The sequence below is a fragment of the Ascaphus truei genome, chromosome 21, assembly GCF_040206685.1.
Source record: "Ascaphus truei isolate aAscTru1 chromosome 21, aAscTru1.hap1, whole genome shotgun sequence".
NCBI lineage: Eukaryota > Metazoa > Chordata > Amphibia > Anura > Ascaphidae > Ascaphus > Ascaphus truei.
This window is the reverse complement of record NC_134503.1, coordinates 5,904,494-5,922,361: the sequence shown is the minus strand read 5'-3', so window position 1 is coordinate 5,922,361 and position 17,868 is coordinate 5,904,494. Positions and strand designations below refer to the sequence as shown.

Sequence of the window (17,868 nt, the reverse complement as noted above, 5' to 3'; positions counted from 1 at the left end):
CCAACAAACCAGGTATTAGCGATATCCCTGCTTCAGCACAGGTGGCTCAATCAGTGGCTCAGTTGTTGACTGAGCTACCTGTGCTGAAGCAGGGATATCCCCGAAGGCCGGACCTGTTGGCCACCCCTGCACTAGAATAAACAGGGCATTTCCCCAAACATCGAGAACACATTAACATATTTATTTCATGGTCTTTTTTTTTCATACAGCTGATTAAAGCAGCATCTCACATGTTCTCTTTACCTGCTGCCCCCACTATAAATAAACACACCACTGTGTAATGATAGAGTTTGTATGTATATCGGTGTATGCCTTAGAACGCTTCTTCATGGAGAAAATAAAGCATACAATTACCAAAAAAGCACAACTTCCCCATGCCCAGAACATTGCTGTTTTGTACATGCTCTGTGTTGAATGGTATCCCACAGGATTCACCAGTTTACCCTACAGACCCCCAGACCTGCTATTAGTATGGGGTTATCAAAATGTCTAGCCCCGAGATTGCAGAATGTATACAAATCACTATTCAGTGGCCAGGGTATCATTTTGGCACCAAAAAGTTGATCATCTACGTGCTGTTTATACGAATGCTGTTGCCACGTCTAATCCTCTTTTAAATGCTGTTCACCAAGGTAGAATCCGAGCACAGCAATTCCCAATTGTGTTCTTTTATTTGTAAGGATGGATTACGTGAAACTCATCAATACTTCTCCAAATGTAACTCTCCACCCATAGCTGGCAGCACAGAAGTTAAGGGTTGTGGATAAAAACATGACATTTGAATGGAAATATTCAGAATGGCAGTCTATTATATTATCTTATAATATCATAATAATAATAATATATAACATAATACATAATATTATTATTAATATATTATATTAATAGGGTTCTATTCTGGTAGTGCACTTTAGAAGCAGATTGGCAGTATTTGCTATTCTGTAAGCCCTTATCGCTTGTCCAAATTGCTTATAAACAGCTTTTATAGAAGCGGGTCCACTCTATCTCTAACGACCCAATCAGTTTGTCCAAAAAAAAAGCCTCAAACTCGCATTTTTTTTGCCCACAAACGCTATTCCAGCAGCTTTGTTATGCAAACCGCTTCTAAAAACTCATAATTTTTTTTAACACCACCTAAAGGTGGGCGAGATTGGTATCGCGCGTTACATCCAGAGCCGGAAATATGTGTTTGGCTGAGCGAGCAAAACCCATCAGTCAGACTGGGAACGGAAATAGCACCAACCTCGAGTCATTCCACTTCCAAAGCGCGTACAACCCGTGTTGTTGGTCACTTTTGTAGACGTGGTTTAGAAGAAGCGGTTTACAATAGAGACTAGGGTTTTTTTTCCCTCACATTTCATTGTGTTACTTGTGTACACGCCAAACCGTGTGGTTTGCCAATGACAACGTCAGAGCTACTAGCATAAGCCTCTTACACTTCCCAAGGTGAAAATGAGTAACACTGAATCCCACTGAGTTAGATTCACTCTTCTTGAGTGAGACGCAACAGCTCTGACCCAGGAGTGTGAGAGAAAGTGTTGACTGCAGGAGCCCCAGTTGTGAGGCTCTTATTACCGAACCACAATATTATTAGAATAGCTATTCATAGTCAGTCGTGCAGCCTGATACTTTCAGGGTGAGCCAGGCAGTGTTCCAAGCAGGCTACAGCCTTCAATGCAAAAGCTGCAGTGCAAGCAATATCCTACATGTGGGGTTTTCTTTTTAATAAATCAGTTCTATTCTACAATAAAATACTTGTAGCATTTTTGTTTTTTATACAATTTTTAAAGACATTTTTAATGTATTCTAATGTTACAAGGATTTTTTTGTCACATTTACAAAGTCACATCCCCTTCCTCTTCTGAGCCCGGCTCTGGCTCTTGAGCCCTGGGCCTCTCTCTAGCAGTGCACCAATTGTATCTAGTAACTGCCTGGTCACATGATCTTCCGCACAGAACTTTGCATCGTGGGTATTGTTTTGCAGCAATAACTGAATTAAATAACCCTGAGCAAAGCGATCAATTACAGGAGAAGGGATTTATCAGCAACTTAGCTAATCACTTGTCAGTGTGTAGATTTTATTGATGCACAAATTGAAGGGGGGGGGGGGGAATCGGCAGCTTGAACTGCAGTTTTAACCCCTCTGTATTTAACACACCCAAGCTGGCTGTGGCACATTAACCAACAAATCCATTCATCGCAACACCCCCGTCTTATTCTCCTTATCAATTGCAAAAATTGAAAGCGTGGGAAATTGTCACTTTTAAAGAGGCAATCCAAGTGGTGTGTGTATATATATATATATATATATATATATATATATATATATATATATATATATATATATTTGAAGCAGGGGTCTCTGGAGCTGAAATTAGTAGTGGGTGCCCGCTGCTTTTTTTGGGGGGTTTCATCTGAAGATCAGGCAGGGATGCGTGCCTTCTTTTCATTTTGGGGTTTAATTCCAAGTTCTTTAAGTTTTCGGGTTTCCATTGGTGCTCAACAGCCGTAGCGGCACAGTGTCAAAGCTCAAAGCCCAGCGAGCAGCGTGGCAGCAGGGGTCAGGCTGTCAAGGTGGATCCCAACACTCTGCAGTAATAGTAATGGCGCATGCGCCTACGTCCTAGTGAGAACAATGAGAAAACCACTGGTTTATACCATAAGCAAGAGCTGGGCAGAGCTCATTCTCTGGGTTATAATCATCACAGCTTTTATCTTTCTATTCATGTCAACTTCCAAAGACAAGTCATATTTGGAGGTTAACACGGAAATCTAATTTGAATGGATGTGTGGACTTCGATGTTTGAGCATTAGACATGAGGTGTGAAAATTAGCCAGAGCTCAATAGTATATTAACAAATCAACAAGGGGCCTTGGGAAAAATATACTTTTTTGGCCAGAAGGCTTGCGAAATTGCTACTATTTACACCCAACGCCTACAAGATTATGTTGGCATTGGTAAGAGATAATGGTATTAAATAGATTGGTACCTTTTCTTCAGCCATGGTGTCCTTCGATGGCTCTTGACGCTTTCGGTGTGCTGCCGGTCTCCTGTGCCATGGACCGTCGGCTCCTACTACGTCTATGGGCCATGTTCTTGATGTTACCAGTCTAGGAGCAGATGACTTCTGACGGGAGGCACTAACAGTCGCCAGGTTCTATACTCAGTGGCTCAATCAGTGGCTCAATCACAGGTCATTCTGAGCTTGGACAGTCATTCTGACGGAGCCACTGATTCAGTGAGCCACCTGTGCTGAAGCAGGGATATCCTGAAAACCTGACCTGTTGGTGGCCCTTGAGGACTATGGTCACCCCTGAACTAACGTCGTACCTACACAAGCCAATTAAACAAGAAATAGATACTCAGTGAAGCTTGTACAGAGTTCATCAGTTCATGCTTAATAGCCAGATCATAATGACCTATGTAATGTCATATAATGTGATGACTCTGTGTACTGGTATTCTGCTTTAAGTGGTCTCAACAAGGGTAGTGGTGCACACAAAAACAGATTTAAAAAAAGTTAGTCAAATTACATTATATAGAAACGGCAGGTACAATATCCCAAAACAAGGCCTCCCCAAAATGAAGCCCAAATATCACACAAATTAAATAGTATTGGAAAAACTCCAAGACAATATGAAAAAGAGTCTGCCAAAAATATACAGATATACAGTCACCACTATAAGGTTATGGTATCCTGTAATCAAAGAGAATTGTGAGGAATCGTGATCCCCTTATATATTTAAGTATTCCCCTTGGTATTTAACAGACGGGGTAACCAATCTATAGTCACCACGCTAAGGTTATGGTATCCCGTGATCCAGGGAGGTTTCTGGGGAATCGTAATCCCCCTTTTTTATATATAATAAAGTATCCCCTGTGCAAACACTGTGCCAAATCTCGACCGGTGACGACGCTCAATAGCACCAAAAGATTAGCATATGAGGAGCGGCGTCTCAATAGGTTACCGTCTCGTAAACAAGGCTATTAGAGCTAGTGGAAGGTATTTAGATTCTTAGAGTATAATTCTCACTTCTATCTGCACACGTATAGTGGTGTAGCTCTCCGAGGCACGGTGTCACAATGGATCACAGTATCAAGTTTTAGCCTCTTAAACTAGATTACATAGAAGGTAGGTATTGTAGCGTGATTCCCTTTCCCTAGCATAGAGAGGCAGGCACAAAGTATAGCATGAGGATATCATCAATATACCTCGCCCACAGGAGATGTGCGAGGTATATATACAATTACTTTCTTGGAAAACTCTCTCTGCCACCCACCACCTAAGATAAAAGGTTGGCATAAGATGAGAAAATATGCAACTGCCTCAATGCCCACGGCGGTGTATATTATTGAAGTATAATAGTGCCTCTACATCAAGGCTTATGAGCAGGCTTCCATCATCTATAGTGACATCATTCAACCTGTTAATGACATCTTTTGTGTCACGTAAATAGGAAGGTAGCGTGGTGACAAAAGGCCTTACTTATGTAAGATTGGCTATCCCAGAGACAATAGGGCGTCCTGGTGGTGGGAAGTGCCCTTATGAATTTTTGGTAAGCTGTAAAATATGGCCAACGTGATGTCATGAGTGAGGAGTTGATCATATTTTTTGACAGGACTTTGTTGTTGTTGTTGATATAAATATATCAAGGATCGACTTAAGGTCTTTTTTTGAACTGGGCCAGCAGCTCTTGTACTTTTTATTACAGATGAGTATGCTCACGATACCATAAGTTGATACTTTCCGAACTTGCTACACTGTTCATTCACCATGTGTCAAGAGTATCCAAAGCAAGTTACAATCTGGTGTATCTATGTGATAGCTTAGGTATTTGATATATTTATATCTATTTAGTTCAACAACCCATATATCAGGTTATTCCTTTACTGCTCAACCAGACAGCGTTGCACACTGACTTACAGTTCTGCTCTCAGGTCTGCCAATCATTTCAATCTACTTTGGCATTTCTGAGGTTAAGACGCATTTGGCACGACAGCCCGTGTATTATATATTATATCACCGAGACAGATTCATTCTGGTGTTACAGTATTCTGATAGTAGGTTGAAATGACTGGGTATCTGACCATTCTGCATACCCATTCGTATCTCAACCTGGTTTTATTATAAGTGTGTATTTTATAATCGTATTTAAAAATCGTGTTGCTTTTTGAATGATACTAAATGTATTTATTTTAAAGTATAGATAGAGTGCATTACTATTGAGGGATTCTGTTCTCTCTTTGCTTCCAATGAGAATAAGCACAAAAGGAACAACAAAGGTTCTGCTCGATGGTCTTTATTTGCCATATATTGCCCTGCTGTATATCTTGCTGTTTCAACACCAGGGTCAGATTTTATGTAATCTTGTTGCTTTTTCCTTGATTTCTCAGGTTGCCTTTGGAGGTGAACGTAGTGTTGGAAGATCCAGATGTGACAGCAGGAACTGGCTCACATGGTCTATTATTGTCCGTCGGAAAAGTTCTCAGCACTGAGCCTCTGTCCTGCGGAAGAGCATTGAGGAAGATGTTAGCTCCCAGTGGAAATATCAGCTGGATTAGTTTCACTTAGCCGTTTACATTTGGGTTCTTAATAAACATTACAAGTTACTTTATAACATTATATTGCATAAACTAGAATGAGACGTTAAGACTTCAGTCCACAGAAAGATTCTGTAGCTGTGACATGTTCTAGTTTTTCTCCTCGGGTCAAGACAGATTATAGGAGTGGCCAACTGAAGTCCTCAAGGGCCACCAGCAGGTCAGATTTTAAGAATATCCCTGCTTCAGCACAGGTGGCTCAATCAAAATGACTGAGCCACTGATTGAGACACCTGTGCTGAAGCAGGGATGTCTGTAATACTTGGCCTGTTGGTTGCTCTTGGTGGAGTTTGCCACCCCTGGACTATATATAGCATGAATGGTATCTTGGTGGAGTTTGCCACCCCTGGACTATATATAGCATGAATGGTAGAGTATAATGTAATTAATATTACCTCTTCTCCTGCCATGACTTCTCTTAGTATAGCTCTTTCGCCGGGGTCTTATTGTCCTTTTTCGTCTGTTTGTCTTTCTGATCTTGTTTCGTGTTCTTCGGTAGGCCATGGTTTCTTGTTGTTATCTGCTTAGTCAGGAGCAGGCCAGTAATGTCCTGGGGATACTCACCCCCAGGTTTTTATACCCTGTGGAAATTATGACACAGGATGCCCCTCCCTCTTTGTTGGCACCGTCTATGGTCAAGTGGGTGTGGCAAGGGTGTGGCATCTCGCCTCCCATTGCTGTTGTCCATGTATGGACCGTTGAGTTAGATATGGCCTTGCTGCGAACTGCAAATTATGCTCAGTCTAGTTTGTATGTTGAGGTTAAACGCTTTTCATAGCGCCCATTGTCCAACACACAATATGATTGGTTAATCTATGTTTTAAAAACATAGATTTATTGACTGAAGGCTAATTGCTAATGTTCAAATATACAGATGTCCTCTAAGAAGTCCAATCTACCTATCATATATATGGGTATATACCAATATATTATAGGCAAACCTATACCCAATCTTCTACCCATCATATATGCAAACATACCCAATCAACCCATCATATATACCAATATATTATGGGCAAACATACCCAATCTTGTACTCATTATATAGTCAAACATATACCCAATCTTCTACCCATCATATAGGCAAACAAAGTACTCTTGTAACCAGGCTTTCCCCCTTTCCCCAACTCTCGAGTGTAGAGCGATTTTAGCCATGAAAAGACAACAGAACCAAAATGAGCAGATCTTTTAAATGTAAACACAGTGCCAGGGATCCGATGGGAACATCTTCAGAACCCAACCGGGGAGCAACGTGTTAGTACCCTTGTAAGTGATATGGTATTTTGCTTTGAATGTAGATTCACTGTAACTATGAGTTTCTTTTCAGTCAAATACATCCAATCACTGTGATATCATCTCGGGGTGATTTTAGTAGAGGCAAGGTAGTTTTCCTTTGCAAATCTCAAGAGAAAGCAGTGCCGTGCTTTCAGTTAATTAAAGTACATGAAAATATACATTTTACGTTCAGTGGGAAATTCCTAACTCCCTCCCCCATAAAAAGGACCATGCTTCATCATATGATAATACTGAGCATGTTGCTGTACCAATGCTTCCCATTTGTATGGGACATAATATACAAATATTCAGAGGCACTCCTACTGCCTAAATAGTACTACAGAGAAAGAATAAACCTTGGTGCAAAGTAGCCCATCACAGGTCCCAATGTCCCAAAGAGGCATATAAATGGTAAGGAACAAGTGGTAGAGGCACACAAGTAATAGCTGCAGAAATGCGGAGGTTTACTTCATAACAGAAGGCAGAAAAAAGTAACGTTTCGGGGGCACAGCCCACCCATGTTTATAAGGCATAGAACTCTAAGGAGTCACAGTGTATAGATGTTCCCTTATGTGCTTTGTGTCCAACCCGTTGCCTTCTAAGTAACCAACAGAAGAGTCCTTCACCAAAGTACAATCATTTATGCTAGTACTGTTCTAGAAATAGTTACCAAGCAGTTGGGTCATCAGCCGATTTAAACGCAGGAGGGTTTCAATTATGGTTAACAGTTAGTTTGAGTTAGTATAAGCTTTAGACAGCAAGACATACTCTCAGACTCAGTATTGCTCTATAGAATGCAGCATATTACATTTAAGGTGAGCAAAAAACATTGGAATTTGTGTTGAGATGGTTTGTGTTTCAGCCAACAAGCTCTTCAACAGATCACATATCATACATAGGCTTTTTTTTGTGGCATAACGTGGTTATTGTAACAGTTACAGATGTTGTGTCCCAAATAGCTTTTGGTCCATTTTCACCAAGACTCCAATAAAGCTTTAAAATATCCATCCCACCAATATGTATACGAAACGCCTGCTAAATACGAGTAAATAAGAACCCTTGGGAACATGCGGTGTGTGTTCATTCTTATTTAATTTAGTCTGAGGGGCACATGATTTTGCCATTTTTGTAGGACCAGGATTATTATACCGTTCCCATGAAGGTTGCGTATTTATTCCACAAATTATATGGCAGGGTCATTACCTGATTGTAGGGCAAGTGAACGTATGCAGGGCTATTGGGGTTAAGTGGTAGAAGCTCTAGGTGAAGGGTGAAATAAAGTAAGGGGTGTCTATACTGAAGCAGAACGCAATACAGACAACACAACATATCTAATCTAAAAGGGGTAAAGGTATGGAAATGTTACTTTCTCCAAGGTTGACTTCCCAAAAAAGAACCCCTGTGTATGGCAGAATCTGTTTGATATAGATTTTGATATGTACTACAATGCACACATACCAGTGATAAGTGTGTGTGTATATATATTTATATAAGGATGGGGTAGATATATTATCTTTGAAGCAAATGTATCAATTTGTCCTATGTTTTGGTTCTTATTAGGACCTTTATTAAAAACAGTGACACACCACTCATTCCCTTAAATAGTTCCCCAACAAACAAAAAATGGTACCAGAGCAAAAATGGTCCAATTGGCTAGCTGCTTGGGAGGCGACGTCATCGTGAATGTGATCATATCTAACTCTATTGCCCATATATGGACAACAGCAATGGGAGGTGATGCCACACCTGCTTAACCATACATGGCGCCAACAGAGAGAGAGGTGCATCCGGTGTCATAATGGCCACATGGTATAAAAACCTGGGGGTGAGTCTCCCCAGGACATAACTGACCTTCGCCTGCCCCTAGCAGTTAACAAAATACCATGGCCTACCGAAAACGAAAAAGCAGGAGGAGTAGGAGCAGAAGTGCAAGTAGATCGGCACGAAGAAAATCAAAGTCACCGAAACAACGAAGGAGGCGCAGGGGAACTAGGAAGAGAAGTCCTCGCAGGATCAGGGGTAATATTCATGAGATATTATACTCTAACCATTGGTGCTATATGTACTCTGTCTTAACCTGCGGAGGAAAACTAGACCATATCAAAGCTACAGTATTTCTATGTACTTAAGTCCTAAAATGTCTCTTGGTCATAGAGTAACTAGTAATGTTTAAGTACCCAAATGTAAACAGGTAAGGGAGACTAATCCCTTATGTACATTAATGGCGCTATATAAATAAAGACATACATACTAATTCAGCGAAGGTTTCCACTGGGAGTTAACATCTTCCTCTCAATGCTCTTAACAGGAGGCAAGCGTGGTGGCAATTACTACTACAGGAGACGCAGGTAGAGCCTGTGAGCCAGATCCTGCTGTCACGTCTGGATCTTCCAACACGATCACCTGAACTCCAAAGGCAACCTGAAAATCAAGGATACAACAAGATGGCATAAAATCTGATCCCGGTCTTGAAACCGCAAGATACAGCAGGACATATGTATGGCAAATAAAGACAATCGAGCAGAACCTTTGTTCCTTCTGAGCTTATTCTTATCGAAGCCGGTGTTTTCATGGTATATATTATTGGAGTTATGAGATCTGCAGCCCAAAGAGCTGCATGATGCAAGAACTTATGTCTTAACAGTGAGTAGTGAGGGGCTGAAGCAGCGGCTCAGCGCCTCACGCCTCAAAAACATAAGACTGTATTAATAAGTCCCTTGCCCCGTAGATTACAATCAGCACACTGACAAGTGATTAGCTAAACGCAGATCGATCTGTTCTGGGTTATTTAATTCAGTTCTTGCACAGCATTGTGGGCAATGAAGTTCCTGGAATATGATTGACTGGGCAGTTACTAGATACAATTGGTGCGCTGATAAAGAGGGCGGGGTCTTAGAGCCAATCAGAAGGGGCTGTCACTTTGGAAAGGCTTCCTACATTAGAGACATTTAAAACCATTTTTTGCTACAAGTATGCTACAAGAACTGCTTTATTAAAAAATAAAACCACACAACAGGATACTGCTTGAACTATTGCTTTAAGACGCCATTTGGCACGACAGTCCGGGTGTACTATAATCACGGAGACACATTCATTAGTGTTAGTTACATAGTAGGTTGTGCCCCTGGTGTCAATAAGTTCTACACCCCTTAGGCTTCTCGGGTGTAGGTAAATCCTAAATTATGTATATTATTCCTACCGCTAAGGTAATGAAGGGGTTAATTCCTCCCGCTACCCCACCCAGTAGGCCTAAACACCCACCATGGGCCAATTAACACCTTCATAGTTGCCTTGGGGTAGGTGTGTAGACTACTGGGTGGGGTAGCAGGAGGAATTAAATTAACCCCTCCTACAAGCCTTAAACAGACTCTTGCAGGCACTTGCCCTTGAAAATGAGTAGCAATCCGTCTATGCCAACTCGTTCCCAAGGTTCACCAACAGGTGAGGTTTTATGCATATCCCTGCTGCACAGTGGTGGTCATATGCAATTGGAAGAGTCACACGTATATGTAGTATACACAAGTTGGACTTCTTCACCTGCCCTTGAAAATGAGTAGCAATCCGTCTATGCCAACTCGTTCCCAAGGTTCACCAACAGGTGAGGTTTTATGCATATCCCTGCTGCACAGTGGTGGTCATATGCAATTGGAAGAGTCACACGTATATGTAGTATACACAAGTTGGACTTCTTCACCGTGTTTGGATCCTGTGAGGATCCTTTTCACGGCCTCACAGAAGGACCCAAATATTGGAAAATAAACCCAGCTACATAGACCACCAGGTCCGGCCAACTCCTGTTCCCAAGGTTCACCAACAGGTCAGGTTTTATGCACCCTGCTGCACAGTGGTGGTCATAATGACAGACACCTGTGCTGAAGCAGGGATATCCTGATAAACTGACTGGGTGGTAGCTCTTGGTTGGCCGGACCTGGTGGTCTATGTAGCTGGGTTTATTTTCCAATATTTGGGTCCTTCTGTGAGGCCGTGAAAAGGGTCCTCACAGGATCCAAACACGGTGAAGAAGTCCAACTTGTGTATACTACATATACGTGTGACTCTTCCAATTGCATAACAATGTTTGTATGGAAATGTGTTTTCTTGTATAGTAGTTTTTTCTTGCACATTTTAACAGATAGAGTCCCTGACCCGAAGAGATTACAATCTTATTTTTTTGGAGCCGACAACTAGGAATTGCACCAGGCTTTACTCACTGACTTACCAGGAATAATACATTGAGCGTTACCTCTAGTTTTCACGTCTGTCCTGGGCACAGAGTTATGACAAATACATGGTAACATCAAGTGAGCAGGGTTACCATTATTATATACAAGACATTGCATGCACAGCAAGAGTTCAGCACCCGCAACTATTACTTGGCTACGGTGCAGATCTCATAACTCCAAAACACCATAAAAGCACCAGATCCAATGACAAGCTCAGAAGGAACAAAACGGTTCTGCACGACTGTCTTTATTTGCCATGTATATTTCCAAGACCGGGATAAGATTTTATGCCATCTTGTTTTGTCCTTGCTTTTCAGGTTGCCTTTGGAGTTCAGGTGAGGATTAGTGTTGGAAGATCCAGGCGTCACAGCAGGAACTGGCTCATATGGTCCGTCTTCGGCTATTCACTCTGCGTATCTTCCTTCCTAAAAGCATTGGGGAAGATGTTAGCTCCAAGTGGAAACATTCGCTGGATTAGTGTCCCTTACCTGTTTACACTTGGGTACTTAAACATTGCAAAGTTACACTTTGACTAAGTGACATGTTACGACTTTTAAGTCCATATAGAAATACTGTAATTTTGGCATGTTCTAGTTTAATAATAAGACAGACTATACTATAGCATCGATGGTAAGAGTGTAATCTAATGAATATTACCTCGGCTCCTGCCGTGAATTTTCATTACAGATCCCCTGCGTCTTCGTGGGGAGGGGGGCCTTTTTACTTTATGTTTTCGCTCAGAGCTATTTAAACTTCTGCTCCTGGTTGATCTTTTCCGGTAGGCCATGGTCTCTTGTTATCTGCTCACACTCAGGAGCACGCCAGTAATGTCCGGGGGGGACACACGCAGCCCCAGGTTTTTATACTATGTGGCCATTATGACAAGACATTATGAAGTCCCACTGCTATATATGGGCAAGAGAGTTAGATACGGCCACATTCAAGCAGCTAGCCAATTGGACCATGCTATTTTCAAGCAGCTAGCCAATTGGACCATGCTATTTTCAAGCAGCTAGCCAATTGGACCATGCTATTTTCAAGCAGCTAGCCAATTGGACCATGCTATTTTCAAGCAGCTAGCCAATTGGACCATGCTATTTTCAAGCAGCTAGCCAATTGGACCATGCTATTTTCAAGCAGCTAGCCAATTGGACCATGCTATTTTCAAGCAGCTAGCCAATTGGACCATGCTATTTTCAAGCAGCTAGCCAATTGGACCATGCTATTTTCGCTCTGGCACATTTTTTTTTATTATCCCCCCACTTGGGGAACTATTTAAGGAGAATGAGTGTGGTGTTACTGTTTATGATAAAGGACAAATTGATCAATTCACTTCAAAGATAATGTATATACCCCTATCCTTTACATACATATATCACTTGTGAGAACATTCACATGTCTTAGACAGATCTGCAACCCTGCCTTTCACCATTATCATCTAGCATACAGTGCTTCCACTGCAGCAAGGGATTCTGGGAAATGACATGCAAATGAGCACACAATGTCACCTTTTGTCTGAAATCCATTTTACATGGAACCCTTATAAGCTAATGCTCGCTGTTAACACAGCTTTTAAGCACAGCATGGGAATCAGATGCACAGAGAAACCATTCACAGACACGTTTCAACCTTAATGGGTCTCATCAGTGTGAAGTTGGTTGTACTGCTGGCGTTGCATTTTCCAAGGCTGTATACCCAACAGATCCTTCCCTCAACTCAGGGGTTTCCTATTTGTGACACCCGTTACTTTATTTCACCTTTCACCTAGACCTTCTACCACTTAACCCCGATAGCCCTGCATACGTTCACTTGCCCTATAATCAGGTAATGACCCTGCCATTTCATTTTGTCTTCGCCCATTCCCTGTATTTGTGATAAATATGCAACCTTCATGGGACAGGTATAATAATCCTGGTCCTACAAGAATTGCAAAATCATGTGCCCCTCAGACTACATGAAAGAAGAATGAACACACACCGCATGTTCCCAAGGGTTCTTATTTACTCGTATTTAGCAGGCGTTTGGGATTTCTTAGATTTTGTTGGACGTCTCGTAGAAAGTGCCGCTTTCATGCCTGCGCAGAAGAAACCGTTCTCCGAATTGTCACATCCTCCGAACCGTGTAATCTAGTGCGAGAAAAAGAGTAATGGAATCATTCAAACTCATAATAAACATTGCAATCTGGGGACACCTTACATCTAACACCCCCCTACCCTACTGGAGACTGTCTCCCTAAATGGGATGTGTGCATTGTCATCTCATTGTCTAATACATATTGGGGGGAGGGATATTTTAAAGCTTTATCGGAGTCCTGGTGAAAATAGAACAAAAGCTATTTGGGACACACCATCTGTAACTGTTACAATAACCACGTTATGCCACAAAAAAAAACCTTCTATGTATGATATGTGATCTACTGAAGAGCTGTTGGCTGAAAACAAATAACATGATCCATCTCAAGACAAATTGTAATGTTTCCCTCTCCTCTTCACTGTACTGTAATATGCTAGCCTACCTTGCCTCTACTAAAATCACCCCGAGATGATATCACAGTGATTGGATGTATTTGACTGAAAAGAAACTCATAGTTACAGTGAAACTACATTCAAAGCAAAATACCATATCACTTACAAGGGCACTAACACGTTGCTCCCCGGTTGGGTCCTGAAGATGTTCCCATCGGATCCCTGGCACTGTGTTTACATTTAAAAGATCTGCTCATTTTGGTTCTGTTGTCTTTTCATGGCTAAAATCGCTCTACACTCGTGTTGGGGAAGAGGGTGCTGGGGGGAACCTGTTTACCACAAGAGCACTTTGTTTGCCTATATGATGGGTAGAATATTAGGTATATGTTTGCCTATAATATATTTGGGGGGGGGGGGGGGGAGTGTGTGAACCTGCTGAAGCAGGGTTATCCATAAAACCTGACCTGTTGGTGGCCCCCCTTAGGGATTGGAGTTGGCCGCCATTCATTTAATGGTTCTAATACCATTTAACTAACACCTGTGTGAGTTTTATGTAATAGAGATAATTATTAATCCATAGCATTATTAAATCCACAAATCTTGGGTAAATCCGAAATGACATGCAGATGTTTATTCAGTGTTTCCCTATTATATATTCAATTCATATAACATATTTGGGGTGTTATTTTTCTTTGTTTGTGGAAGTTGGGGTGTGATGACATACCAGCTGCCTATATATATATATATATATATATATATATATATATATATATATATATATATATATATATATATATATATATATATATGGTACTATGTAACTCCGTGACCACCTTCTCATTTTTCCTAGGTACAAGTCTGTTTGCTCATCAGTATTGTATTCACCCATTCAGGGGATCTCTTTATATATTGGGATTGCACTCACAATACTGATGACGTTTAGACCCTCTTGGGACCCTACTTTATAATAAGAAAGTACAAACATATTTAGAGGTATCTGCTAGATATAAGTTAATTACTTAGCAGACTCCCTTGAGGATTCTATTACAGTAGAGAGCAGCAGCTCTAGTGCTTGTATTGCAGATCAGTAAGCTACTGGGTGGGTTAGCGGGAGGAATTAACCCCTCCTACAAGGCCTAAACACGTGGATGCACGTAGATGGACGAGCGACTCTTCCAATTGCATAATAATCTTTTGTTCTTGTATGGAAATTCGAGTTTTCTTGCACAAGGAGCCGACACTAGGATTTGCACCAGGCTTTACTCACTGCTTCAGCCCGACTATTTATTTATAAAATGTGTTACCAGGAAGTAATACATTGAGCGTTACCTCTAGTTTTCACGTCTGTCCTGGGCACAGAGTTATGACAAGGTTATACAAGTTATGAGCAGGGTTATACAAGACATTGCATGCACAGCAAGAGTTCAGCACCCGCAACTATTACTTGGCTACAGTGCAGATCTCATAACTCCAAAACACCATAAAAGCACCAGATCCAATGACAAGCTCAGAAAGAGCAAGAAGGTTCTGCACGACTGTCTTTATTTGCCATTCATATGTCCAAGACCGGGATAAGATTTTATGCCATCTTGTTTTGTCCTTGCTTTTCAGGTTGCCTTTGGAGTTCAGGTGAGGATTAGAGTTGGAAGATCCAGGCGTCACAGCAGGAACTGGCTCATATGGTCCGTCTTCGGCCAACAGATCTGCGCAACTTCCTTCCTAAAAGCATTGGGGAAGATGTTAGCTCCAAGTGGAAACATTCGCTGGATTAGTGTCCCTTACCTGTTTACACTTGGGTACTTAAACATTGCAAAGTTACACTTTATGACTAAGTGACATGTTAGGACTTTTAAGTCCATATAGAAATACTGTAGTTTTGACATGTTCTAGTTTAATAATAAGACAGACTATACTATAGCATCGATGGTAAGAGTGTAATCTAATGAATATTACCTCGGCTCCTGCCGTTACTATTCTTTCTAGATCCCCTGCGCTTTGGTGGGGTGGGGGGCTTTTTTAGTTGATATTTTCGTTCAGAGCTATTTAAACTTCTGCTCCTGGTTGATCTTTTCCGGTAGGGCATGGTCTCTTGTTATCTGCTCACACTCAGGAGCACGCCAGTAATGTCCGGGGGGGGACACACACTCAGCCCCAGGTTTTTATACCATGTGGCCATTATGACAAGACATTATGAAGTCCCACTGCTATATATGGGCAAGAGAGTTAGATACGGCCACATTCAAGCAGCTAGCCAATTGGACCATGCTATTTTCAAGCAGCTAGCCAATTGGACCATGCTATTTCCAAGCAGCTAGCCAATTGGACCATGCTATTTTCAAGCAGCTAGCCAATTGGACCATGCTATTTTCAAGCAGCTAGCCAATTGGACCATGCTATTTTCAAGCAGCTAGCCAATTGGACCATGCTATTTTCGCTCTGGCACATTTTTTTTTATTTTCCCCCCACTTGGGGAACTATTTAAGGAGAATGAGTGTGGTGTTACTGTTTATGATAAAGGACAAATTGATCAATTCACTTCAAAGATAATGTATATACCCCTATCCTTTACATACATATATCACTTGTGAGAACATTCACATGTCTTAGACAGGTCTGCAACCCTGCCTTTCACCATTATCACCTAGCATACAGTGCTTCCACTGCAGCAAGGGATTCTGGGAAATGACATGCAAAGGAGCATACAATGTGTCACCTTTTGCCTGAAATCCATTTTACATGGAACCCTTATAAGCTAATGCTCGCTGTTAACACAGCTTTTAAGCACAGCATGGGAATCAGATGCATAGCCAGAGAAACCATTCACAGACACGTTTCAACCTTAATGGGTCTCATCAGTGTGAAGTTGGTTGTACTGCTGGCGTTGCATTTTCCAAGGCTGTATACCCAACAGATCCTTCCCTCAACTCAGGGGTTTCCTATTTGTGCCTGCCATACAGGGGATCTTTCTTGGGAAGTCAACCTTGGAGAAAGTAGCATTTCATTACCTTTACCCCTTTTAGATTAGATATGTTGTGTTGCCTGTATTGAGTTCTGCTTCAGTATAGACACCCCTTACTTTATTTCACATTTCACCTAGACCTTCTACCACTTAACCCCGATAGCCCTGCATACGTTCACTTGCCCTATAATCAGGTAATGACCCTGCCATATCATTTTGTCTTCGCCCATTCCCTGTATTTGTGATAAATATGCAACCTTCATGGGACAGGTATAATAATCCTGGTCCTACAAGAATTGCAAAATCATGTGCCCCTCTGACTACATGAAAGAAGAATGAACACACACCGCATGTTCCCAAGGGTTCTTATTTACTCGTATTTAGCAGGCGTTTGGGATTTCTTAGATTTTGTTGGACGTCTCATAGAAAGTGCCGCTTTCATGCCTGCGCAGAAGAAACCGTTCTCTGAATTGTCACATCCTCCGAACCGTGTAATCTAGTGCGAGAAAAAGAGTAATGGAATCATTCAAACTCATAATAAACATTGCAATCTGGGGACACCTTACATCTAACACCCCCCTACCCTACTGGAGACTGTCTCCCTAAATGGGATGTGTGCATTGTCATCTCATTGTCTAATACGTATTGGGGGGAGGGATATTTTAAAGCTTTATCGGAGTCCTGGTGAAAATAGAACAAAAGCTATTTGGGACACACCATCTGTAACTGTTACAATAACCACGTTATGCCACAAAAAAAAAACCTTCTATGTATGATATGTGATCTACTGAAGAGCTGTTGGCTGAAAACAAATAAACTTAATTCTGCATCAATGATCCATCTCAAGACAAATTGTAATGTTTCCCTCTCCTCTTCACTGTACTGTAATATGCTAGCCTACCTTGCCTCTACTAAAATCACCCCGAGATGATATCACAGTGATTGGATGTATTTGACTGAAAAGGAACTCATAGTTACAGTGAAACTACATTCAAAGCAAAATACCATATCACTTACATGGGCACTAACACGTTGCTCCCTGGTTGGGTCCTGAAGATGTTCCCATCGGATCCCTGGCACTGTGTTTACATTTAAAAGATCTGCTCATTTTGGTTCTGTTGTCTTTTCATGGCTAAAATCGCTCTACACTCGAGTTTGGGAAAGGGGGTGCTAGGGGGAACAGAGAGGCCTGTTTACCACAAGAGCACTTTGTTTGCCTATATGATGGGTAGAATATTAGGTATATGTTTGCCTATAATATATTGGGGTGGGGGGGGGGGGGAAGTGTGTGTGTGTGTGTGTGTGTGTGTGATATATATATATGTAAAACACACGCACAAACAC

General features: G+C 41.5%; 1 protein-coding gene across 2 annotated transcripts in view; it reads left to right on the top strand.

Moving 5' to 3' along the window:
* Positions 1–17,357, top strand: part of FAM78A (family with sequence similarity 78 member A) — a 31,851-nt gene extending 14,494 nt beyond the window's left edge. Inside the window, exons 4-5 of one of the 2 annotated variants that reach the window (XM_075578703.1) lie at positions 11,418–11,602; positions 15,177–17,357. In XM_075578703.1, the coding sequence (XP_075434818.1) occupies positions 11,418–11,439 (22 nt within the window). In that variant the 3' untranslated portion in view covers positions 11,440–11,602; positions 15,177–17,357. Of the gene's footprint in view, positions 1–5,395; positions 8,897–9,185; positions 9,404–11,417; positions 11,603–15,176 lie in introns of those variants that run through there. The other variant, XM_075578702.1, reaches the window with a different exon arrangement.
* Positions 17,358–17,868: the final 511 nt, after the last annotated feature.